The 19,773-nt window shown below is 42.2% G+C and overlaps 1 protein-coding gene and 1 non-coding gene across 4 annotated transcripts in view; both read right to left on the bottom strand.

The window, feature by feature from the left end:
* The window catches only part of Ifit1bl (interferon-induced protein with tetratricopeptide repeats 1B-like), a 44,701-nt gene that overhangs the window by 5,951 nt on the left and 18,977 nt on the right, over nucleotides 1–19,773 (bottom strand). Inside the window, exon 2 of one of the 3 annotated variants that reach the window (XM_063287425.1) lies at nucleotides 1,763–8,621. The exons of 1 other annotated variant lie outside the window; for it this stretch is intronic. In XM_063287425.1, the coding sequence (XP_063143495.1) occupies nucleotides 1,763–1,794 (32 nt within the window). In that variant the 5' untranslated portion in view covers nucleotides 1,795–8,621. Of the gene's footprint in view, nucleotides 1–1,762; nucleotides 8,622–19,773 lie in introns of those variants that run through there. One more of the 3 variants, NM_001408749.1, reaches the window with a different exon arrangement.
* LOC120100208 (small nucleolar RNA SNORA71) lies at nucleotides 2,601–2,732 on the bottom strand. The gene has a single exon (XR_005499989.1). It is a non-coding gene; the product is annotated as a small nucleolar RNA SNORA71 (small nucleolar RNA).

The following is a 19,773-nucleotide window of genomic DNA, read 5'->3' on the forward strand; positions in this document are numbered from 1 at the left end:
TTGCGATGAACTTTTTACCATGTGATCTTGAATTCTGAATGATATGTAAGTGCCAAGGGCAAAGAGAAAAGGCCGAACTCTGCTGAGGAGAACATTTTAGAGAGAACATGTTTTAGAAAGATATAAACAGAACCTTTTGGAACAAAACTGAGGATAATTTTTAGCCAGGACACATGAGAGATTTTTAGACAGAACTGACTTCAAGAACTTAGAAGTAATGGCACAGCATTGGGACAAAAGGTGTTGAGAGTAAGAGCATTACTGTGACATCAGAGCAGGAGGGGAGAGCAAGATTAGAAGGAGAATGCAAAGTGGAATGACTTAGAAACTATAAATAACATAAAATACTAAGAGAGCAATGTGCAGAATGCAGAGGGAATGAGGGAAAGGAAGCTGCAGAGAACAGAAGGAGCAGGCAGGTTTCTCCTTACAATGGACGGAGCAGGTCTTTCCTTAATAACAAAGCAGGCTTAGTCTTATTAAAGGAACAAAGTTTTCTACTTACAAACTTGGGTTTAGCAGTAAAAGGGTAGAAGCCTTTTCTATCTCTGTGCAATGAAGATTGGAGCTAATTTTTCATCCAGAATGAGTGAGTTCTTTCTGCAGTGGTGCTTACCTTTTTGTTCTATATACTTATGTAAATATGTGTGTGTGTGTGTGTGTGTGTGTGTGTGTGTGTGTGTTTGAGTATGCAATTGTAACAGTGTGTATGTGTGTGGGGGGGTGGAGAATGTAATTGTGAGAATGCATGCATGCTGAACCTAACCGGATGAATGGAAATGTATAAATATGCATGTGTGAATCTTTATATGAATTTGTTGCTGTAAAATTATTTTAAAAGGCGGTCTTTTATCCAGAATTAGGTTCAGCACCACAGTGCCCCATGATATCTGGTAGATATATCTTCATCTCAGTCAGCAAAGCCTCTCACCCACATAAAAGACAGGCTTTTTTAAAAATAATTTTATAGCAATACGAATTTATGAGAGTTTATGGATATTTGCTTATGTAAAAGTTTTTTCTTCTATGAACATTATTCTCTTTTTCCAGTTCAACAGAAGTTTATCGTTTCAAAGTTCCCCTTAGCCTAACGAGCAAGAGGCATCTGGACAAAAGGGAAAAGGCTCTAGCAATTAATCCTTTACTTAATCTCTTGATGTTTTAGGATGATGTGCTAAATGACAGAGACTACAATTTCTGGCCTCAGAAGAACACAGAAGGTAGATCAGCAACAGCAGCAAAGTAACTCAGACTTAGATAAGTAAACTATTTATTATTACACAGCAACCCTAAATATCTCCTAAGATAGTCTTACCCTCCACCAGCACTCTTCCCTCTATGCTGCCTCAAGGAAAACCAACAAGAAAGAAGATCTAACTATGGCTGGCCCCCAGTGAAAGGGGAAGGTCTCCATGCTTTTTGTGAGCATCCAAAAAAGCTGCATTTTGTATTGATGTTGGATGGGTTGTCCACCAAGGTTCTAGAGAATCTCCTTGTCTAATCGATCTAGGGCTAATGACCCTTCTATATCTACTTCCTGAATCACTGTTCCTCTACTGGCTTCCAAGGCCAATGGTTATTATGCTAATGCTGTTGTTTGCCTCTTATCCAAAACCTTCCCCACTGAGCAGACTTTGAAAACTTATCAACATCAGAATGATGAACAGGATGAAGCATGCCCAGGAACCCATCAGTTATGGTTCTGAGTTTAGAGTGTCAATATATACAGAATTAAGGTGAGCAAAAATGAGAAAGTCTTTACCTCATGGTGCTGGGAGAAAGAACTTGTTCCATAGCACTTTAATTCAGGCCAAGAGACTCTTCCAAACTCAAAGGCATTCTAGGGGTTCTAGGATGAGCAAGGCATTTATATATGGAAGGATTATCAGTTTGCCACGCCCTCAATTCCTGAGTGAAACTGGCAAGCTTCCAGCTTAGAGAAAACGAAACCTAGAGAGGGCTGTTTCTGCTTTGATAGTAAAGAAGAGTGGTGGGTTGGCCTGGTACTGTTAGTATTCTGGTGTTAATTCTGCTTCTTCAAGAAGGGTTGCCCCACAGTTCAGGTGATGTCATATGTATTTTAAAGAAACTTCTGACTTATCAATGAAAACAACAAAAACATCACCTTTAATATTAGTTTCTTCTTTCTACCCAACAAGTTTCTATTAACTTATCAAATCAAAACCTGGCTCCTCTCCTTTTCCCACTGCTCTGAAATCATTATTGTTTTCTGTCTACTTGCCAGTCTCTGCTCTGGATCAGACTTCTGTCCTCCCATGGGCAGTCAGTAAGCTTCCCCTTGGAACATTGAATTTTAAGTGGCCCATAATGGCTAGAGCTGGTGATTAGACATAAGAGGAAAAAGAAAGGACTGGAGGTTTAAGAGTAGGGGATAGGTGGGAGAGGGGAGGGAGAACAGGAGGGGAAGAGAGGACAGTGAAAAAGGGGAAGCCACACTGGACCAGAACAACCTGGCCAAGAGAAACCACAAATAACAAGGAGTCTCATAGCTGTGGAACAAGTTAGTAGAGTGCTAGATCTGCCCAATCTAGGCATATAGCTTTAATTATTATTTTTTTAGAAGGACAGGCAGTGGGCAATGTGGGAAAGCACCAAGGTTTGGCAAGGATAAGGTTGGGTCCTCCAAACATGGGGAAAGACTTTCTGCATCCTCTCCCTTCAGTACCAATGACCAGGGCACTGGCAACCTACAATCACTTTCGAATATAGGGGTTAGTTTATAATAACTGGATTGTGTGTTCTTTATATGGCTTACTAGGGTTGGAAATTCCAGCAACAATGATATGCTTGATTTAGGAATCTGATGAGATTTTTGTGAGAAGCCATGTTCATGCTGGGCTCCATGCAGCCTTTGTGTGAGTATATAACTAGGGCTTTACATCTAGTGTTGGAACATAAAGAGTAGAGACATGGAGGTATATTTTCATCAACATATGAGAATATTTTGCTATGATCACATATACCAAAAAGGCTTTGCAGGATCCATTGCTTACAACAGGACACTGGAGAGAGCATTTGTGATAGAATGAGACTGCAGGTGCTTGGTTTTTCCATGTTTTGTTGTTGTTGTTTGGTTTTGGATTTGAGATGTTGGTCTGAAAACAATAAAGTCCACATCATTTATATCCTCCTGTGAATTTCCTACCTTTGTCCACTAAGACTACAACCATGACCTTATCAGTAGTCCAAACAACCTTATTTGAATTGGCCAGTAGAACATGTGTTTAACAAGTAGTAGGGTATGCAGTATTCAGACAGTGATGGGCGAATGGAGTCTAGAGCACCCAGGGAAGTTGGGTGCTAACATCGAATTCTGTATCTATATAGCTCTTTTGACTTGTCCTCATCCTTTTAAGACTGTTTCCGTGGATTCCCTTCAACAAAGTCTCAACAATCCCACAGACTGTCCATCAACCCAAATTCATTGTTTAATCAAAATTTTCTGAGACCAAGGTTAGTGTAATTCTCCATCAGACTAGTAGAGGGAGCAGAAACTTTGAAAAGGTGTGGTTCTGAACTTCCTTGTAAGGTATTCCTGAGTCATGTCCATAGTTCTGTATCTTTCTTTAGTAGGCAGCAGTGTAGTCAGATAAGCAAAGGGGCAAGAACTGAGAGCAGTTTCCAGCTGTGCATTTCAACATAAGGTTATTGACTTCCCTCCAATCTGTGATAAAACCATGCCCTGAACTCAGAGGTATCTCTGACAGGGGCTTTTAACTACACTGTGCTTCCCACAGGTAAGACTTGGTTGTGTATCTGAGTTTGGGTCAACTGAAGACATCTTCTCCTGAGGACTTTCTCTCTTCTCCCCAGCTCACACGTAATGAGGGATATTGATGTGTTCTGGTCTCATTTTTTTTTATACACCCCTGATTGCACTGAGCAGAGCCAAAGTGCCACCTGGAGACACTGTTAGCCAGGGTCTTTACTGAAATTTGCTGCGAATATGATATGAGATCTTGGCTTCTTTGGTTGATATTTCTAAGCCAGATTTACTTACATATTAACCAGGATAGTAATAGGACTTTCCTTATGGCGTTGTGATGAGATCAAAAGGAAAATTATGACAGTTGATCAAGAACATTCAGTAACTGTGAGCACTGTTTTCACAGTAGGACAAGTTTCTCCATCAGTCCAGCCTGAGCTAAGCATCAGATAGAAAACTACCTCACTGTAATTTCCCTCCAGCAGACATTGAGAGACGTACCTCGGGTAGTATCCCTGTACAGATTCTAATGTTCTGTTCTGAGCTTCAATCCAAGGCAATGAAGATATTTCCATTTTCGGCTCAAGTTAAAAGCCATTGACTGAGCCAAGCATGGTGTCTAGAATTCCTCTTTAGTGCTGGTCCCCAGTACTATACATGCAGAGTGGGATGAGAGGAGACCTTAGAAAGGAGGGCTTCTCTCTCCCAGATATCTTCTTCCAGTTCTATGTTTATAAGCATCTGCCTAATAAGCGAAAATCAAGTTTGTGATGCAAATATCTTCTTCACGGTAGTACTAGAATAAAAACACAAGCAAATGCTAAAAAGAAAACCAGGAAAGTTGCTCCTGTAAACCTTTTGTGCAACAAATTGCTACTTAGTAACTGTCAGGGAAAGAGAAAAAGTGTGTATCATGTGGTTACATAAATCTGGCAACGGTCTGAGTTCTGAAAGTCTCTGGGTCAGCAGATTTGGTGTTCATCATCTTGCTCAGAGTGTTTTGGGCACAAACAGATTCACAAAGCACACAGTGGGGACAGTGATATTTGGAAGAAAAAAAACAACTAACAGAGCATAGGATGAGGATGTCTGTGGGTGGGTGCGAATAGATGTGCAGCTGGATTTGCATTTAAGGGAAAAGGAACACTGAAATCTACAGAGAGGCTTAGGTTTGAGACTGGAACAATTATTTGCTGCTCTGTCATTCTCTCTGCCATTCTGTCCATCCACACATCCTAATGAGTGTCTCCTTTAAGAAGAGCTCAGTGTGCTTGGGCTGCTAAATGAACTGTGTGTTCTATCTAATGGAGAGTGTGTCCTAAACCACAGGGAGCAGCTAAGAGCCATAGATGGTCTACTTAGGAGACCCTTTGAGAACTGTCATGGAAAACCTTTCTGTCTCCACCGCACATGCCCTGAAACCTCCTGATGAACCTCTCTCCTTCAACTGTTTTTTGAATTGTATATTCTTTCCTCTTTTTTGACTATTAAAAATATTGCTTTATTTTTAGTGAACCCACAAGGAAAACCACTACACAGCTGGTTTAAGGGAGCCACTCAAAGTCTTGGCCAGTCTCAAACTCCACATATCCCTGGACTGCTATACAGTGGGAATGGCCATTCTCAAGCAGTGGGGCTCCAGCTAGTGTTTTCCACATTCAGTTATACTGTTATACATCTATCTACCACAGAAAAGAAAAGGCTATGGAAGAGTTGATGCTAGGAAAACAGCTTTATGGTCTCTTTCATGGCCAGTGTCTGTCTGTCCTTCCTCATCATCCATTACCCTTTCTTGATCTGCTTTGTAAATGTTAGGGTAATCCCAGATTTACAACTCCGTGTGTGTGTGTGTGTGTGTGTGTGTGTGTGTGTGTGTGTGTCTTTGTGTGTTTGCGCATGCGTGCACATTATATGCTGATCTGAATATGAGAAAGGAAATGCATTTTCAAACGTTACCTCTTTTGAAATTATATGTAATGACATCATTTCTCCCTTGCATCTCTTCCTTCCAACCTTCCCATACACGCTTACTTGCTCTCTTTCAAATTCATGGCCCCTTTATTAGCAATTTTTGTTACATACATGTATGTTCATACACTTTTTTTTACAGACCTTATAATTTCATTTTCCTTACAGCTCAACAATATTCCATTTTGTATATCACTGCATCTTTATTATCCATTCATCTGTTCACAGACATCTAAGTTGGTTCCATTTCCTTGCTGTTATAATTTCTTTACCAATCCTACATCTGATAGAGGGATATCTAATATATACAAAGAACTCAAGAAGTTAGCATCCAGAGAATCAAATAATCCTATTTAAAAATGGGGTACAGAGCTAAACAAAGAATTCTCAACTGAGGAATACTGAATGGCTGAGAAGCACCTAAAGAAATGTTCAACATCCTTAGTCATCAGGGAAATGAAAATCAAAATAATCCTGAGATCCCACCTCACACGAGTCAGAATGACTAAAATAAAAAACTCAGATGTCAACAGATGCTGGCAGGATGTGGAGAAAGAGGCACACTCCTCCATTGTTGGTGGGATTGCAGACTGATACAAGCACTCTGGAAATCAGTCTGGAGGTTCTTCAGAAAATTGGACATTGCACTACCTAAGGACCTAGTTATACCACTCCTGAGTATATACCCAAAAGATGCTCCAACATATAACAAAGACACATGCTCCACTATGTTCACAGCAGCCTCATTTATAATAGCCAGAAGCTGGAAAGAACCCAGATGTCCTTCAACAGAGAAATGGATACAGAAAATGTGGTACATCTACACAATGGAATGCTACTCAGCTACTAAAAAAATGACTACATGAAATTCTTAGGCAAATGGTTGGAACTGGAAAATATCATCCTGAGTGAGGTAACCTAATCACAGAAGAACACACATGGTATGCACTTACTGATAAGTGGATATTAGCCCAAAAGCTTGTAATGCCTAAGAAACAAATTCACAGATCATATGAAGCTCAAGAAGAAGGAAGACCAAAATGTGGATGCTTCAGCCCTTCTTAGAAGGGAGAACAAAATACACACAGGAGGAAATACAGGGACAAAGAGTAGATCAGGGACTGAAGGAAAGGTCATCCAGAGACTTCCCTACCTGGGGATCCATCCCATATGCAGCCACCAAACCCAGTTACTATTTCTGATGCCAAGAAGTGCATGCTGACAGGAACCAAATGTGGAGGTCTCCTGAGAGTCTCTACCAGAGCCTTACTGATATAGATGAGGATGCCTGCAGCTAACCATTGGACTCAGCACAAACACACCAATGGAGGAGGTAGAGAAAAGACTGAAGGAACTGAAGGGGTTTGCAACCCCATAGGAAGAACAACAATATCAACCAGCCAGACCCCCAACCCCGAGCTCCCAGGGACTAAACCACCAACCAATTAGTACCCATGGCTCCAGCCGCATATGTAGCAGAGGACAGCACTGTCTAGCATCAATAGGAAGAAAAGCCCTTGGTCCTGTGAAACTAGCCGGGCAAACTGCAAATCCTGCATCTCTGTGTTTGATGTCAAAATGCTCTTCAGATCTCTGACTCCTTTCAGCTTTGTTGACTGCAATATACTTCTTTCTCTTGAGTTGTTTCCACTCTCTGTTAGCAGGTTTCCTGGGCTTCACTTTTAGCCATGGTTTCTCTCTCATAGGCCTTCTTTATGATGCCAGGCCTCATCTTCTTTACATGATTCTTTCAGTCCTCGGCCTTCAACTGACAGTGAGGTTGCACCCTCACCAACCTCTCTGGGTTTCTCACAGTGCCAAGCCTCACCTTCTCTCCATGTCCCCTTCACGCCTTCAAAACCGGTCACTCCCTGGGTGACTCTTACTCATCACCAAGGCTGGCTGTGAAGCAGAACCTAGGATACCTCACACAATGTCCTTTCTGGGTCTCCATGCAAGGACAGCCCTGTCACACATAGGGCCTCAGTGACTTTCCTTAGTCTCCGAGGGAGATTCCATTCTTGATTCTGTAGCCAGAGCCACGTGGTCAAAGCTGCCACGTTCTGCTGCTTGCTGGGAGTGGCACATGACCCCCTTGTTCAATTACATCTTCATCAGCTTTCTGGTTTCCATGGCTTCCTTCACCACCTACGCTTGGCTGTCCTGGAACTTGCTCTGTAGACTGACCTTGAACTCGGAGATCTGCTTGTCTGTCTCCTGAGTGGTGGGATTAAAGGCATGTACCATGTGGCCTGTAAGTTTTCCTCTATTTCCTTTCCACAAGATCCTTATAAGTTCTGGGTTGTGGTCCATTCCAGATACTGACAGCCGGGAATAGCCACCACAGGACTCCTTCATGTGTTGTCGGTGCTGTGTCTGGTCTACACCCTAAAACTGTAGATGAGGATCTCCTGTGACATCCCTAGCAGTTTCAGTACTTTGTGTTTAAATGAAAAGGTCTTAGATCCATTTCAAATTAATTTTTGAGCAAGATAAAATATGTGAATCTCATTCCATTCCTCCACAAGTGAACATCATGAAGTTTTTGAAGTTTCTAATCACAGGTAATTTTAACCAAGAATGTGGAGAGCCTTCTGGGGACACTTGCTTCTAGGCACTTGGCGGGAATTTGGCCAGACAAAAGCCAGCTCAGGGCAGGAATCTGATTTTGGGCCAGGACTGGGGAATAGACCAAGATTTTTATTTTTTGGCTGTCCTAAGTTGTTTATTGGATATGAATTTTACAAATATTATGTGGATTACGGTAACGGTGGAGCTGAAGAGTGTCGCGCCTTCTCCAGGCTGCACCAATAGTGTGGTGGAACTTGTGGCCCGATTTTAAGAACATTTGAGTTGGGTTGGGGATTTAGCTCAGCGGTAGAGCCCTTGCCTAGCGAGCGCAAGGCCCTGGGTTCGGTCCCCAGCTCTGAAAAAAAAAAAAAAAGAACATTTGAGTTAATGCAAAGTTCAGAGCTGACTCAGGTGAGGCATGTGTGGCAGTCATCCTGTTTAGAAAGTCGTTTACAGGATTTTGTTTGTCATCTTCTTTGTTTCTTGACCCAGAACTGATCTAATCACTTTACATGTACTTAAAGTGGTATAAAAGCAGACTGGAAAAAATAAACCCGCTTCAGCCTCAGAACTGGCCGGAGTCATGTTATAATGTTATCTAATTGTCTTTTTTTTAAAAAAAAAAAATCCTCACTCCTGCTCTGGAGAACCTGTTGACTGACTGAGCTGGCTTGATTAAAAAAAAAAAAAAAAAAAAAAAAAGTAGTTTTCAGAGCTCAGATCAGTGGCCTGGTTCTTATGGTTGGGAGAGCCGCAACTTCTTGGTTGCCCACTGTCATCCCCCATGGCTCCTTAGAATAAAAAGACTCACAAGTGTTCTAGTCATTGTCTAGTAGAACAGTACATCCCAAAAGGTACCAAATCTAGAGATTTGCAAAGGGAAGATTTGGCTCGTGTCCATTTTTCTCAGATTAATGCCTTGTATTCCAAGCTCTACTTAAAAAAGGGATACCGGGAATATACCTGGGTCCCGAATTAAAGCAGGAGAGTGTGATTCCTCTGATCCCTCCAGTGCAAAGCTCGCTTTGTATTACAATGCATTTAAACAACTACCACGATTTAGATGCCCCCTCCCACAAATGCATGTGTCCCTAATATAGAACATCGTTGAAGTCTGTAAGGTAATTGGCAGAACCCTCATAAATGGTTTCATCCATCCATGGATTAATGGATTGCGAGTTATGAAAGGAATCGGTTATTTATCAGGAAAATGAGTCTATTATAAAAGTCAGGTCGACTGTCTCTCATAAGCTCTCTCACCATGTCACGACCCCAACACTTGAGAGGTGAAGACCACCAGATCCAGGCAGCTTGCTAGCTCAACAGTTCAGTAAGAGACTTTAAGGTAGAAGGCTGGCAAGATGGATTAGTGGGTAAAGAGGCTTGCCAAGCAAGTCTGGCTACCCGAATTCAAGCCTAGCAATCTATATAAAGGCAGGAGAGAAGACACTACACAAAGTTGTCCTCCCATATTCTAAAATGCACTGTAGTATAACATACACAATTTGCACAGAACATACAAAGACAGACACACACACACAGATGCACACACAGACATACATGCACACATATATACATACACACAACGATGACAGTGATGATGATCATGCATGAAATTTTTGAGGAAGTCACATGTCCTTCCCACACATACATATACACATTTAGGGAAAATTCTGGAAGTTGTGTAATTTGCAGGGAGATAATGTGAGAATTATTTGCTATCTGTATTTGTTCTATCAAACTAAAAATTGTTCTTGAAAACAAAGTTTACTGGTAATCAAAGCTATTGCAACTGGGATAAAGGTCAGAGAAGCAAAAGTGAGGAACAATGCTACAGTTAGGATTTTGCTGCTGTGACCATGAAGCTCAAACCTGCTTCAGGTTAGTCAGCAAAGGGCTCTTCTTTCATTGGATGAAAGCACCGAGCTGAGAAGAAGGCAGAGTAAGTGTTCTGGTGAGCCAATAGACGAAAGGCAACACCTTTCTTTAGCTAACTTTGAGAGCAATTGTTTGACAGTCTTAGTGTTTGTTTCACCCTAAGGTCAATTACTATTTCAGCTTTGTTGTGGGAGAAGAGAACTCTGGTTAAGTAAAGTGTACTAGCATTGCCTTCTGTCTAAATAGCACTGTGAACTGAATGGTAATTAAGAAGCTAGAAGAGGCTTTGTCACAGCTCAGCCAGGGGAGCAAGTAGGACCTAAGGGGGAAGGGAATTAGTGTAACTGAGCTACTGAAACAAAACGCCATTCTTTGCAGGAACGTGGGTTAATTCCTTATCTTGCCTTTAGTAAACAGCACTACAACAGACAGGGGTAGAGAATAAAGGCATTTCTTTGAAGGCTAGCTTACTTTGGAGAGAAAAAAAACTAGTTTTTGAAACATATTATCTCAAAACAAAGCAGAGAAGAGAAGCATGTGTACTTTTTAAATACAATGTATATTAATCCTGGCTGGGCTCTATATTCCCTAATAAAATATTATTCCTTATTGGGAGAATAAATCCCCAAGTCTTTGTGTTAACTGTGCCTGAGGAGTCTACCTTGATGCTCTGAACATTCAAACTGTCAGCTGAGATAAACTCCTTGTCCCTTAAGCTGCTTTTGACAGGAATTTTAGCAGAGTTTCTCATCTCTTTGGAGTCCATGAGACCCTCACATAGATAAACCTTTAATGGAACTGTTGCCTCAGCCACCAAAAGTTCTGCCTTCATCATGTTAATTGTCACATACACAGGCAGTTACATTAAATCAATGTGCATTAGAAAAAAATCACCGAAAATTTTTCTTAAGGGTCATCAAGATGTAGTGCGTTTAGTTCTTTCCCATGCCCACACGAATTATAATACAGTTTTCTCACAAATGTATTGAAATCGAAACAAACAAACAAACAAACAAACAAAAAAACAGTTTTCCAAGAACCTTAGCCTTCTGAGTTTGTACATCATGACAACCCGTCCCCAAGTTTATTCAAGGTCCTGTGTGGGTGATAAATGATCTCATACCAGCTGGTACTGCGGGGTAGCCTAAGGGGAATCCAAGTGAGCAAACATGAGGTAGGGTTAAACCAAAAATCTAAGCTCACAGATATCACACTAGGCTCTGCTGAAAATCAAAGTGGGCACTCTCGAAAAATGGGTAAACTTCCTAGTCACACAGCTAAGTGACTGCTGCTCCACCACTAGTTCAACCGAGCCTCCATACTGAGGGGCCTTTCAAATACACTGCCTTTACAATTTGTCATGAAGGGCCCCAAACATAGCAAGGTCTTCACTTTAAAAGTTCATCGGTCACTGCCCAAATGATAAAGTCAAACTTTTAGGGGTATTTTTCACAGAAAAGAATGACTTAAAACCAAAAGTTACTTTCTCTTTACCAATAGGCATTCATAGGCAACTGACACCTAAGAGTTAGATAATCAGAATAACATGCCAACCAGCTAGAAATGTCCCCACATTGTAACCACAGGCATCAGTTAGCCAGGAGCTGGTCTCTGTTATAAGGTACCTGTGTTTCTAAAGTCTACGGCTTCCTTTAATGAACAGAGACTAAGAAGCATAGACTGGAAAGTTAAGATGGGTTTATTTATTTACAGTTTGGTCAGGTCAGGAAGAGAATGACTTTTACTTTCCATTTCCCTTCCCAGCAGCAGGGTTACGAGTTTATAGAAAAGAGGAAAGAGAAACCTGGAAACAGATTGTGTAAATCTGACTGTGAAATAGCATGACAAAATTGCAGGAAACCTCTCCCTGTGAGGCAAGCTCTTCCTCTGATGCTTCAACACCAAAACATTTTAGTCTTTCACTTCTTCCACCAAAGAATTTTTGCACCCATTGTTTTAGGGTTGTGCTTTCAATAGTCTAGTAAGCCAAGTGGAGACATAGTGGTCTTTCTAAATGTCTCCTCTCTGGTCAGGGCATCACTACAGAATGCAAAAGCAGAGGTTGTAAAGTGCTGGTTCTGAAATCCAGTTAAACACTCAACTTGATTTTCATGGTAAGTACTGCAGTTAGTGTGTTTGGGATGGAGAGGTGGCGCAGTGCTTAAGAGCCCTTACTGCTCATGCCGAGAATCTAGTTCAGGTTCCATATGGTAGCTCACAACCATCTGTAACTCTAGTTTTGGAGGAACCCCTCTTCTTGCCCCCACAGTCTCCTTCATGCACATGGTACACATAAACTCATGCAGGCACACACATACACACATAAAAATAAAAGATTAAATACGTAATATTTAAAGTTAGCATGTTTAATCAGAGATTTGTACTGGCACTCCCAATTGACAATGGACTGGATTTGTGGATTACGTACTGAAAAAGTACAGTAGGGGTGGCTAAACTTAAGGAAGGGAGCAAATGGGGCCATCTCTAAGTCAGTTGCTTTCCAGGCACTGTGTGGGACATATGAACGTCTTTGTCAGTATCCTTTGAGTTGGAAAGAACAACACCCCAGTACATAGGGACTGTCTTAGTCAGGGTTTCTATTGCTGTAAAGAGGCATCGTGACCACAGCAACTCTTACGAAGCAAAACACCTAGTGGAACCAGTTTATTGTTTCAGAGGTTGAGACCAACCAGGCCTAGCTTGAGCATCTGAGACCTCAAAGCCTGCCCCTAGGGACACACTTCTGCCAACGAGGCTACACCTCCTAACAGTGCCACTCCCTGTGGGCCTCTGTGGGTCATTTTTATTCAAACCACCACAGGGACTTAGAGAAACCGAAGGAAGCAAATTCCATATGGCAGAATGTGAAGAATCTCTCCTGCTTGTAAGTCATTTCCAAGGGTTGGGCTTCTGTTCTATCACTTTTCTTGAGGAAATGGGAAGATGTGGAAGACACCGAGAGACCAGAGAAATATGTATGAGCACAGTGAGGTGAGACAATCGACTTGTGGGAGATACAGGAATGTGAGGATTCTAGGCAGCTGCGTTAGCAAATAAGACCCAACTATCGCTCAAAGAGAGGCAGATGTAAAGCAAGAGATAAGCCAATCTTGAATTAAAAGTCTTATTAAATCGGATCCTTTCATCACACTTAAAGTATTATTAGTGCTTTGTATGAAGTATGTGACAGGTATGTGACTGTAAGAGTGTGTATGTGTGTGAGTGTGTGTAAGAGAATATGTATGTGTGTGAGTGTACATGTGTGTATGTGTATGTGAGTGTGTGTGAATGTTGGTGTGTGTGAGTGTGTATGTGTATGAGTGTGTGAATATGTATGTCAGTGTGAGAGTATATATGTGTGTGAGGTGTGTGAGTGTATATGTGGATAAGTGTGTATGTATATGAGTGTGTTTATATGTATGGGAGTGTGTGTGAGTGAATATATGTGTGTAAGTATGTGTGAAACTGTATGTGTGTGAGTATTTATGTGTGTGAGTATATATATGTGTGAGTGTGTATGTGTGTGAGTGTTTATGTGTGAGTGTATATATGTTTGAGTGTGTATGTGTGTGAATGTTTATGTGTGTGAGTATGTATGTGAGTAAATGTGTATATGTATGTGTATGAGAGAGTATGTATGTATGAGTGTGTTTGTGTATATGTATGTGATTTTGTGTGTGTGAGTATATGTGTGTGAGTATATCCGTGTATATGTATGTGAATATGTGTGTGTCAGTGTGTATGTATGTGAACGTGAGTGTGAGGATGCCACTTTGTACACAGTGCATTTGTGTAAAGGTCACAGTACAGCTCCCTGGATTCAGTTCTTTCCTTCCACCATGGATTCTGGGGATTGAACCCAGGAGACAGGCAAAGTATAGCCATTCTCTGATGATATAATAGTATATATAACTGACCCCAGACATTCTACCAGAGAATACCTACAGATGATGAACGCCTTCAGAAAAGTGGTTGGACACAAAATATAACTCAAAAAAAAAAACAAGTAGCCCTCCTTTACACAAACAATAAACAGGCTGAGAAAGAAATTAGGGAAACAGCACCCTTCACAATAGTCACTAATAATAAAAAATATCTTAGTGTATCAGTAACAAAGCAAGTGAAAGGCCTTGAAGACAAGAACTTCAAGTCTCTGAAGAAAGAAATTGAAGATCTCAGAAGTTGGAAAGATCTCCCATGCTCATGGATTGGCAGGATTAATATCGTAAAAATGGTCATCTTCCCAAAAGCAATGTACAGATTCAATGCAATTCCCATCAAAATTTCAACACAATATTTTTACAGACCCTAAAAGAGCAATTTTCAACTTCAGATGGAAAAACAAAAAACTAGGATAGCTACACCTATCCTATACAATAAAAGAACTTCTGGAGGCATCACCACCCCTGATTTCAAGCTGTGCTACAGAGAAATAGTAATAAAAACTGCACGGTATTGGCATGAAAACAGACAGGCTGATCAATGGGACAGAACCAAAGACTCATAAATAAACCCACATATATACAGACATTTGATCTTTGAGAGAGAAACCAAAGTCATACAATAGGAAAAAGAAAGTATCTTCAATCAATGGTGCTGGTCTAGCTAGATGCCAGCATGTAGAAGAATGCAAATAGACCCATATTTATCACCATGCACAAAACTCAAGTCCAAATGGGTCAAAGTTCTCAACATAAAACCAGACACTAAATCTAATAGAAGATAGACTGGGGAACTGCCTTGAACCTATTGGTACAGGAGACAACTTCCTGAACAGAACATCAACAGCTCAAGCACTAAGATCAACAATTAGTAAATGGAACCTAATGAAACTGAAAAGCTTCTGTAAGGCAAAGGACACTGTCAAAATGACAAAGCAACAGCCTACAGAATGGGAAAAGATCATACCAAAACTGTCTCAGTCATGGTTTCACTGCTGTGAGCAGACACCATGACCAAGGCAAGTCTTATAAAGAACCACATTTAATTAGGGCTAGCTTACAGTGTTTCTTTTTACCTTAAGCCTTTTACTTTTAAACAGCTCCTGAAGAGCCAGAAAAATTGGGTGAGACTTGAGAAGTCCCCATGCTCGCTGCAGCAGCTCCGCAGCTAATTTCGCTCCCCCCTACTGTGTGTTGGGAGCACAAGCACAGATAAAACACTATGTTTTAAAAAATTAACGTTGGCTATCAACCAACACACCGCCACTAGAGCGGGGTCCATAAAATTAAGTTTCTTACTCACTATACTTGTTTCATACCGGAGGCCTAATCTGGGGAACTGGGGAACTTTTTTATTTACTAGAGGTTTTGTCCTCAAGGTTTTTGTTAATGTCTGTTTACACAACTGTTAACAGCAGCTAGGCTGATCAAGGGGAGTAAAGGGAGGGGCCGCTCTCCTTGGGGAGGAGGCTCAAGAGAGATAGACAAAACTCCCTGGCAGAAAACAATTTCTCTCAAGCAAATTATTTTTAACTTTTAACTTAAGCACCAAGAGGACCAAGTAAAACTCTTTGACGAACAAAGCAAACAGTTTCATGATTTCAAACACAGTCGTCAGTCCAAATTCAAACACAGTCGTCAGTCCAAAATTCAAACACAGTCGTCAGTCCAAAATTCAAAAACGAAACAAAAGCCAAAAAGACACTCGACAATACCACAGAAAACAAGTCAGACAAACGAGACCAAGACAAAGCATCTTATAACCAATTTTTACAGATGCCTGTTACCTTCAGTACCTGGCCCAAACTGCAGCTTACCCTTAGCTGCTTTTGGGATGAGATGGACCATCTGATTCCACCTCCCAACAGGATTCCAGAGTGTCCTCTTGTCCTAACGACCAAGCACACTTGTCCGCGCCTATATTTAAATAGGCAGCCGAACTCGACCTCTGGCGGAGTGGGATTCCTCGTCCACTCCCGCCTAGGTAAAAGGAGCATTCCATCTCCTTTGTTCCAGAAAACCAGAGTCAGGTCCTCCTGACTGTCCACAGCCGGGCTCTCCCGACTGTTCTCCGCCCGTGGAACGTCTTCCAGGGGCTCCAGCCTTGCGGGCCCGGGGCGTCCCCCCTTCCGCAGCCAGGGGGTCCTCACGGACCACGAAGGCAGCTGCACCGAGTGGGGATACACATCCACTCTCCTAGAACAGGGCAGGAACACACATCCACCCTCCTAGCACAGGGCAGGAATACACATCCACCCTCTCAGCACAAGGCAGGAATACACATCTGCCCTCTTACCACAGGGCAGGAATACCCATCTGCCCTCTTACCACTGACCAGTACTAAGACACACATATATACACACACGGTGGAACCAAAACAGAGACAGACACAGACTGACAAATGCGGCGCCGCTCACACAGAAACACTCAGACAAACATCCAACTCACCTCCAAGGGGTCTTCGGAGTCTGGGGTGGTCGCAAAGATCCCGGACGAGCCCCCATTATTATGAAAGATCCCACGCAGAGAGACCCTTACTCAAGTCTTGGGAAATCGCGGACCCCAGACACAGAGAGACCATTTTGGATGTAATAAGCAAAGGCGAGGTTTATTACGGAGACCTATTATAGAGATCTCCGGGCTGACACGTATCCCGTGCAGGAGACAGAGGTGTCAGCCCCGAGAGGCTGGGAAAAAGAGTATTTAAAGGCAGAGGCTGTGAGCACCAGGGGATGGGGAATGTCAAAGGGGAATGCACCGCAAGTTACAGGATTGTTTTATGGCTCCAGGAGATAAGGGGACGCCAGAAGGTTTTATGGCCCCCTGGTTCCTGGAACAGAGCTACTAAATCAGGAGAAGGGTAGGGTCTTCAGGTCCTCATTATTTTTAAAAGTTTGTCAAAATTGATGGAGCATTTGTATTTGAAACACCTCTGGTTAGGCTTGGGCTGCCCGGTTTCTTAGAGTGCTCTCTGCAGGACACAATGGCTGAAAAGCACAAGTAGGGGCTTATCAGGGTCTGGAGGACATCTGGTTAAAGTATGACTCTGAGTAAGCTGGGGGAATGTCTTTGGATGGTTTATGGGTCAGTCCTCAATAGCCTGAGCTGGATCCTGCATTCCTTTTCTTTATCTTTATGGCCTGCTATTCCTGGCGGCAGGGCTTAGCCCTGAGTTTGTGGCTTTTGGGGCTAACTCTTTTAATTTTATATTTCTAAACCTAGAATTTGTATAATTTTCTTTTCAATCATACCCCACAAAGGACCTCTCGAGATGCTGTTACAGGTGCATTCTTGCCCATCCCTGGCTGGCTTAACCAAAAGCCAGGACACATTTTTTTTCCTCTTTCTCTCCCAGGATTCTATTCCCTCAGACAAGAGATATTAAAAGCTGTTTGCCAAGAAACTAAATTTGCATGGATTTGTGATATATATATATATATATATACATATATATATATATATATTAAAACCATGCCAGGAAGTTTGGTAAGGTAGAACAAGTTGAGACCCAGAGACTTGGTGGGCACACAACTGAGGCTTAGGGTATGGTGGGTAAAAGTTCCGTCCCTCAGACAAGGGCCTCATACCCCACCAGAAAGGTAATGAGATACAGGGCAACCAACCAGTGGTTCCAGATTTAATGGAAGGCACATGGGGCGCTGCATTGCACCCTGAGGCTGAGTTGCTGCATTGCCAGGTAAGGAGCATCTCATTTTTTGCAACTGAACAGAAGAACTGGGCATATAACTAGGAAGAAAAAAGGCCCTCTTGCCTGCCCCTGAGACCTAGGGAATCAGGTCACCTCTGATCCCCTGAGCCTGGGGGCCTCCCCACTCTCATTGCCCTTCTTACATCAATTCCTCCAGAAGGAGCCTGGCTAGGAAGACCCAAATGGGGGCAGACAAGAAGTGAGATTCTCAGACTCCTCACCTCAGAGTACCCCACCCATTTATTTCAGAAACAATAACCACTGTGTGACAGCAGCAGGAAGGGCATCCATGGGTCATAAAACCATGCCAAGAAGTTTGGTAAGGTAGAGCAGGTGCTTATGCACGAGTGCATGTGCCTCCACCTCAAGACACATTTCCCCAGAAGGATCCTTGTGAGCCTCCCAGTCAAGGTAGATCTTTCTGGGCTACTGCTGTCCTGTGGAATGCTGTAGCCAGAGAAAGCAAAGAAAAGCTGGGTTGAATCTGACGCCCCTGGGCCAGATTAACCTTCCGACAGAAGCCTGTTCATCATTTTAAAGTGCTCTGGAAAAGAAGGAATAACCATGAATTTGGTTGTTTGGGGGGGAGGGGCAGAGGTAGACCCAGACCCAGACCCAGACCCAGACCCAGACCCAGACCCAGACCCAGACCCAGACCCAGACCCAGACCCAGACACAGACACAGACCCAGACACAGACACAGACACAGACATAGAGATAGAGAAAAATAGAGAAAGACAAATGTTGGGGTCTCTGGTCTCTATGAACGAAATCCGATTGAACATAATTTAGCAAATGTTGGTTCAAACTTCTAGAGTCTAACCTGACACTGTTTATTGTGAATATATTTCAGCACTGTACAATATGGAAAAAATGTTTCCTGGTGTAATACAATCCCCTGTGCACACAGAGGTATCATGAGGTATAATTGCATTGAAACGCAACTCAAAGAACATGTGACTTCTTTCAAAAGGATTAGTTCTAGAGATAGGCTTCAAGTATTAGCTTCAGGGGCCTAGGAAGGATCTAGTATAGTGTCAGTCATACAGACAGTACAGAGGTCATTTGGACTATTACCATTTCCAGCTCTGGTTGTGTGAGCTTGAGAGAGCCTCTGACCATACAAATAAAGCAAAAGTTACCTACACTATTAGCCCACTCTGGTCCTGCTGTATGAGGTTGATGTGTTCTGCCTGTACAGAGAACACAAAATACTAGGTTATTAATGACCTCCCTTACCAGTCTTCTGAGTGGGAAAATAATATATATCTATTGAAGAGACAATTCTTCATGTTTAACATGTGTGATGTTCTTACTGCTTAACTGTGGATACAAGGACCTATGTGCCCCCAACAGAGAGAAAAAAAACAGAAAGAGAGAAAAACAACAGAGGGGGGTTCAGGAGAGGTCAGAGACAGGTAGACAAACTGATAGATTATAGAGACAGAAAGACCAGAAACGTCTTACCCTTGTATCTCTAGCCTGGCTTATCAAATGTTATAGGTAAAGACCAGAGTCCAGAAATAACTGCCAAACTTTCCCAGAGGCACTGTTGAAATACCCAAGTATTTTTGTCCAGCATCAATGAATTGGACCAGAGACATACGTTGAGAAAGAGACATTTCCGTAGAAAAGAAAAAGCACTCTGGAAATGGGAATGGACTAGTGGACTGAGGGACAGAAACCCAAGGAGCACTGGGCCACAGGCTCAGGTGACCAAGTCAGCTCAGTCAGTCAACAGTGTCTCGAGGGAGGGAGGGAGCATTAAAGAAAGAAAAGACAATTAGGCAACATTATAATTTTGACTTCAGCCAGTTCTAAAGCTGAAGTGGGTTTATTTTTCTCCACTCTGCTTTTTTACCATTCTAGGTACATACAAAGAATATGGTCAGTCCTAAGGCATAAACAAAGTAGTCAAGGAATAATAAATAAGGTATAAACAGAGTAGTTAAGGAACAAACAAAGCATAAACAGAGGTC

This window comes from Rattus norvegicus, chromosome 1 (assembly GCF_036323735.1).
Source record: "Rattus norvegicus strain BN/NHsdMcwi chromosome 1, GRCr8, whole genome shotgun sequence".
Classification (NCBI taxonomy): domain Eukaryota; kingdom Metazoa; phylum Chordata; class Mammalia; order Rodentia; family Muridae; genus Rattus; species Rattus norvegicus.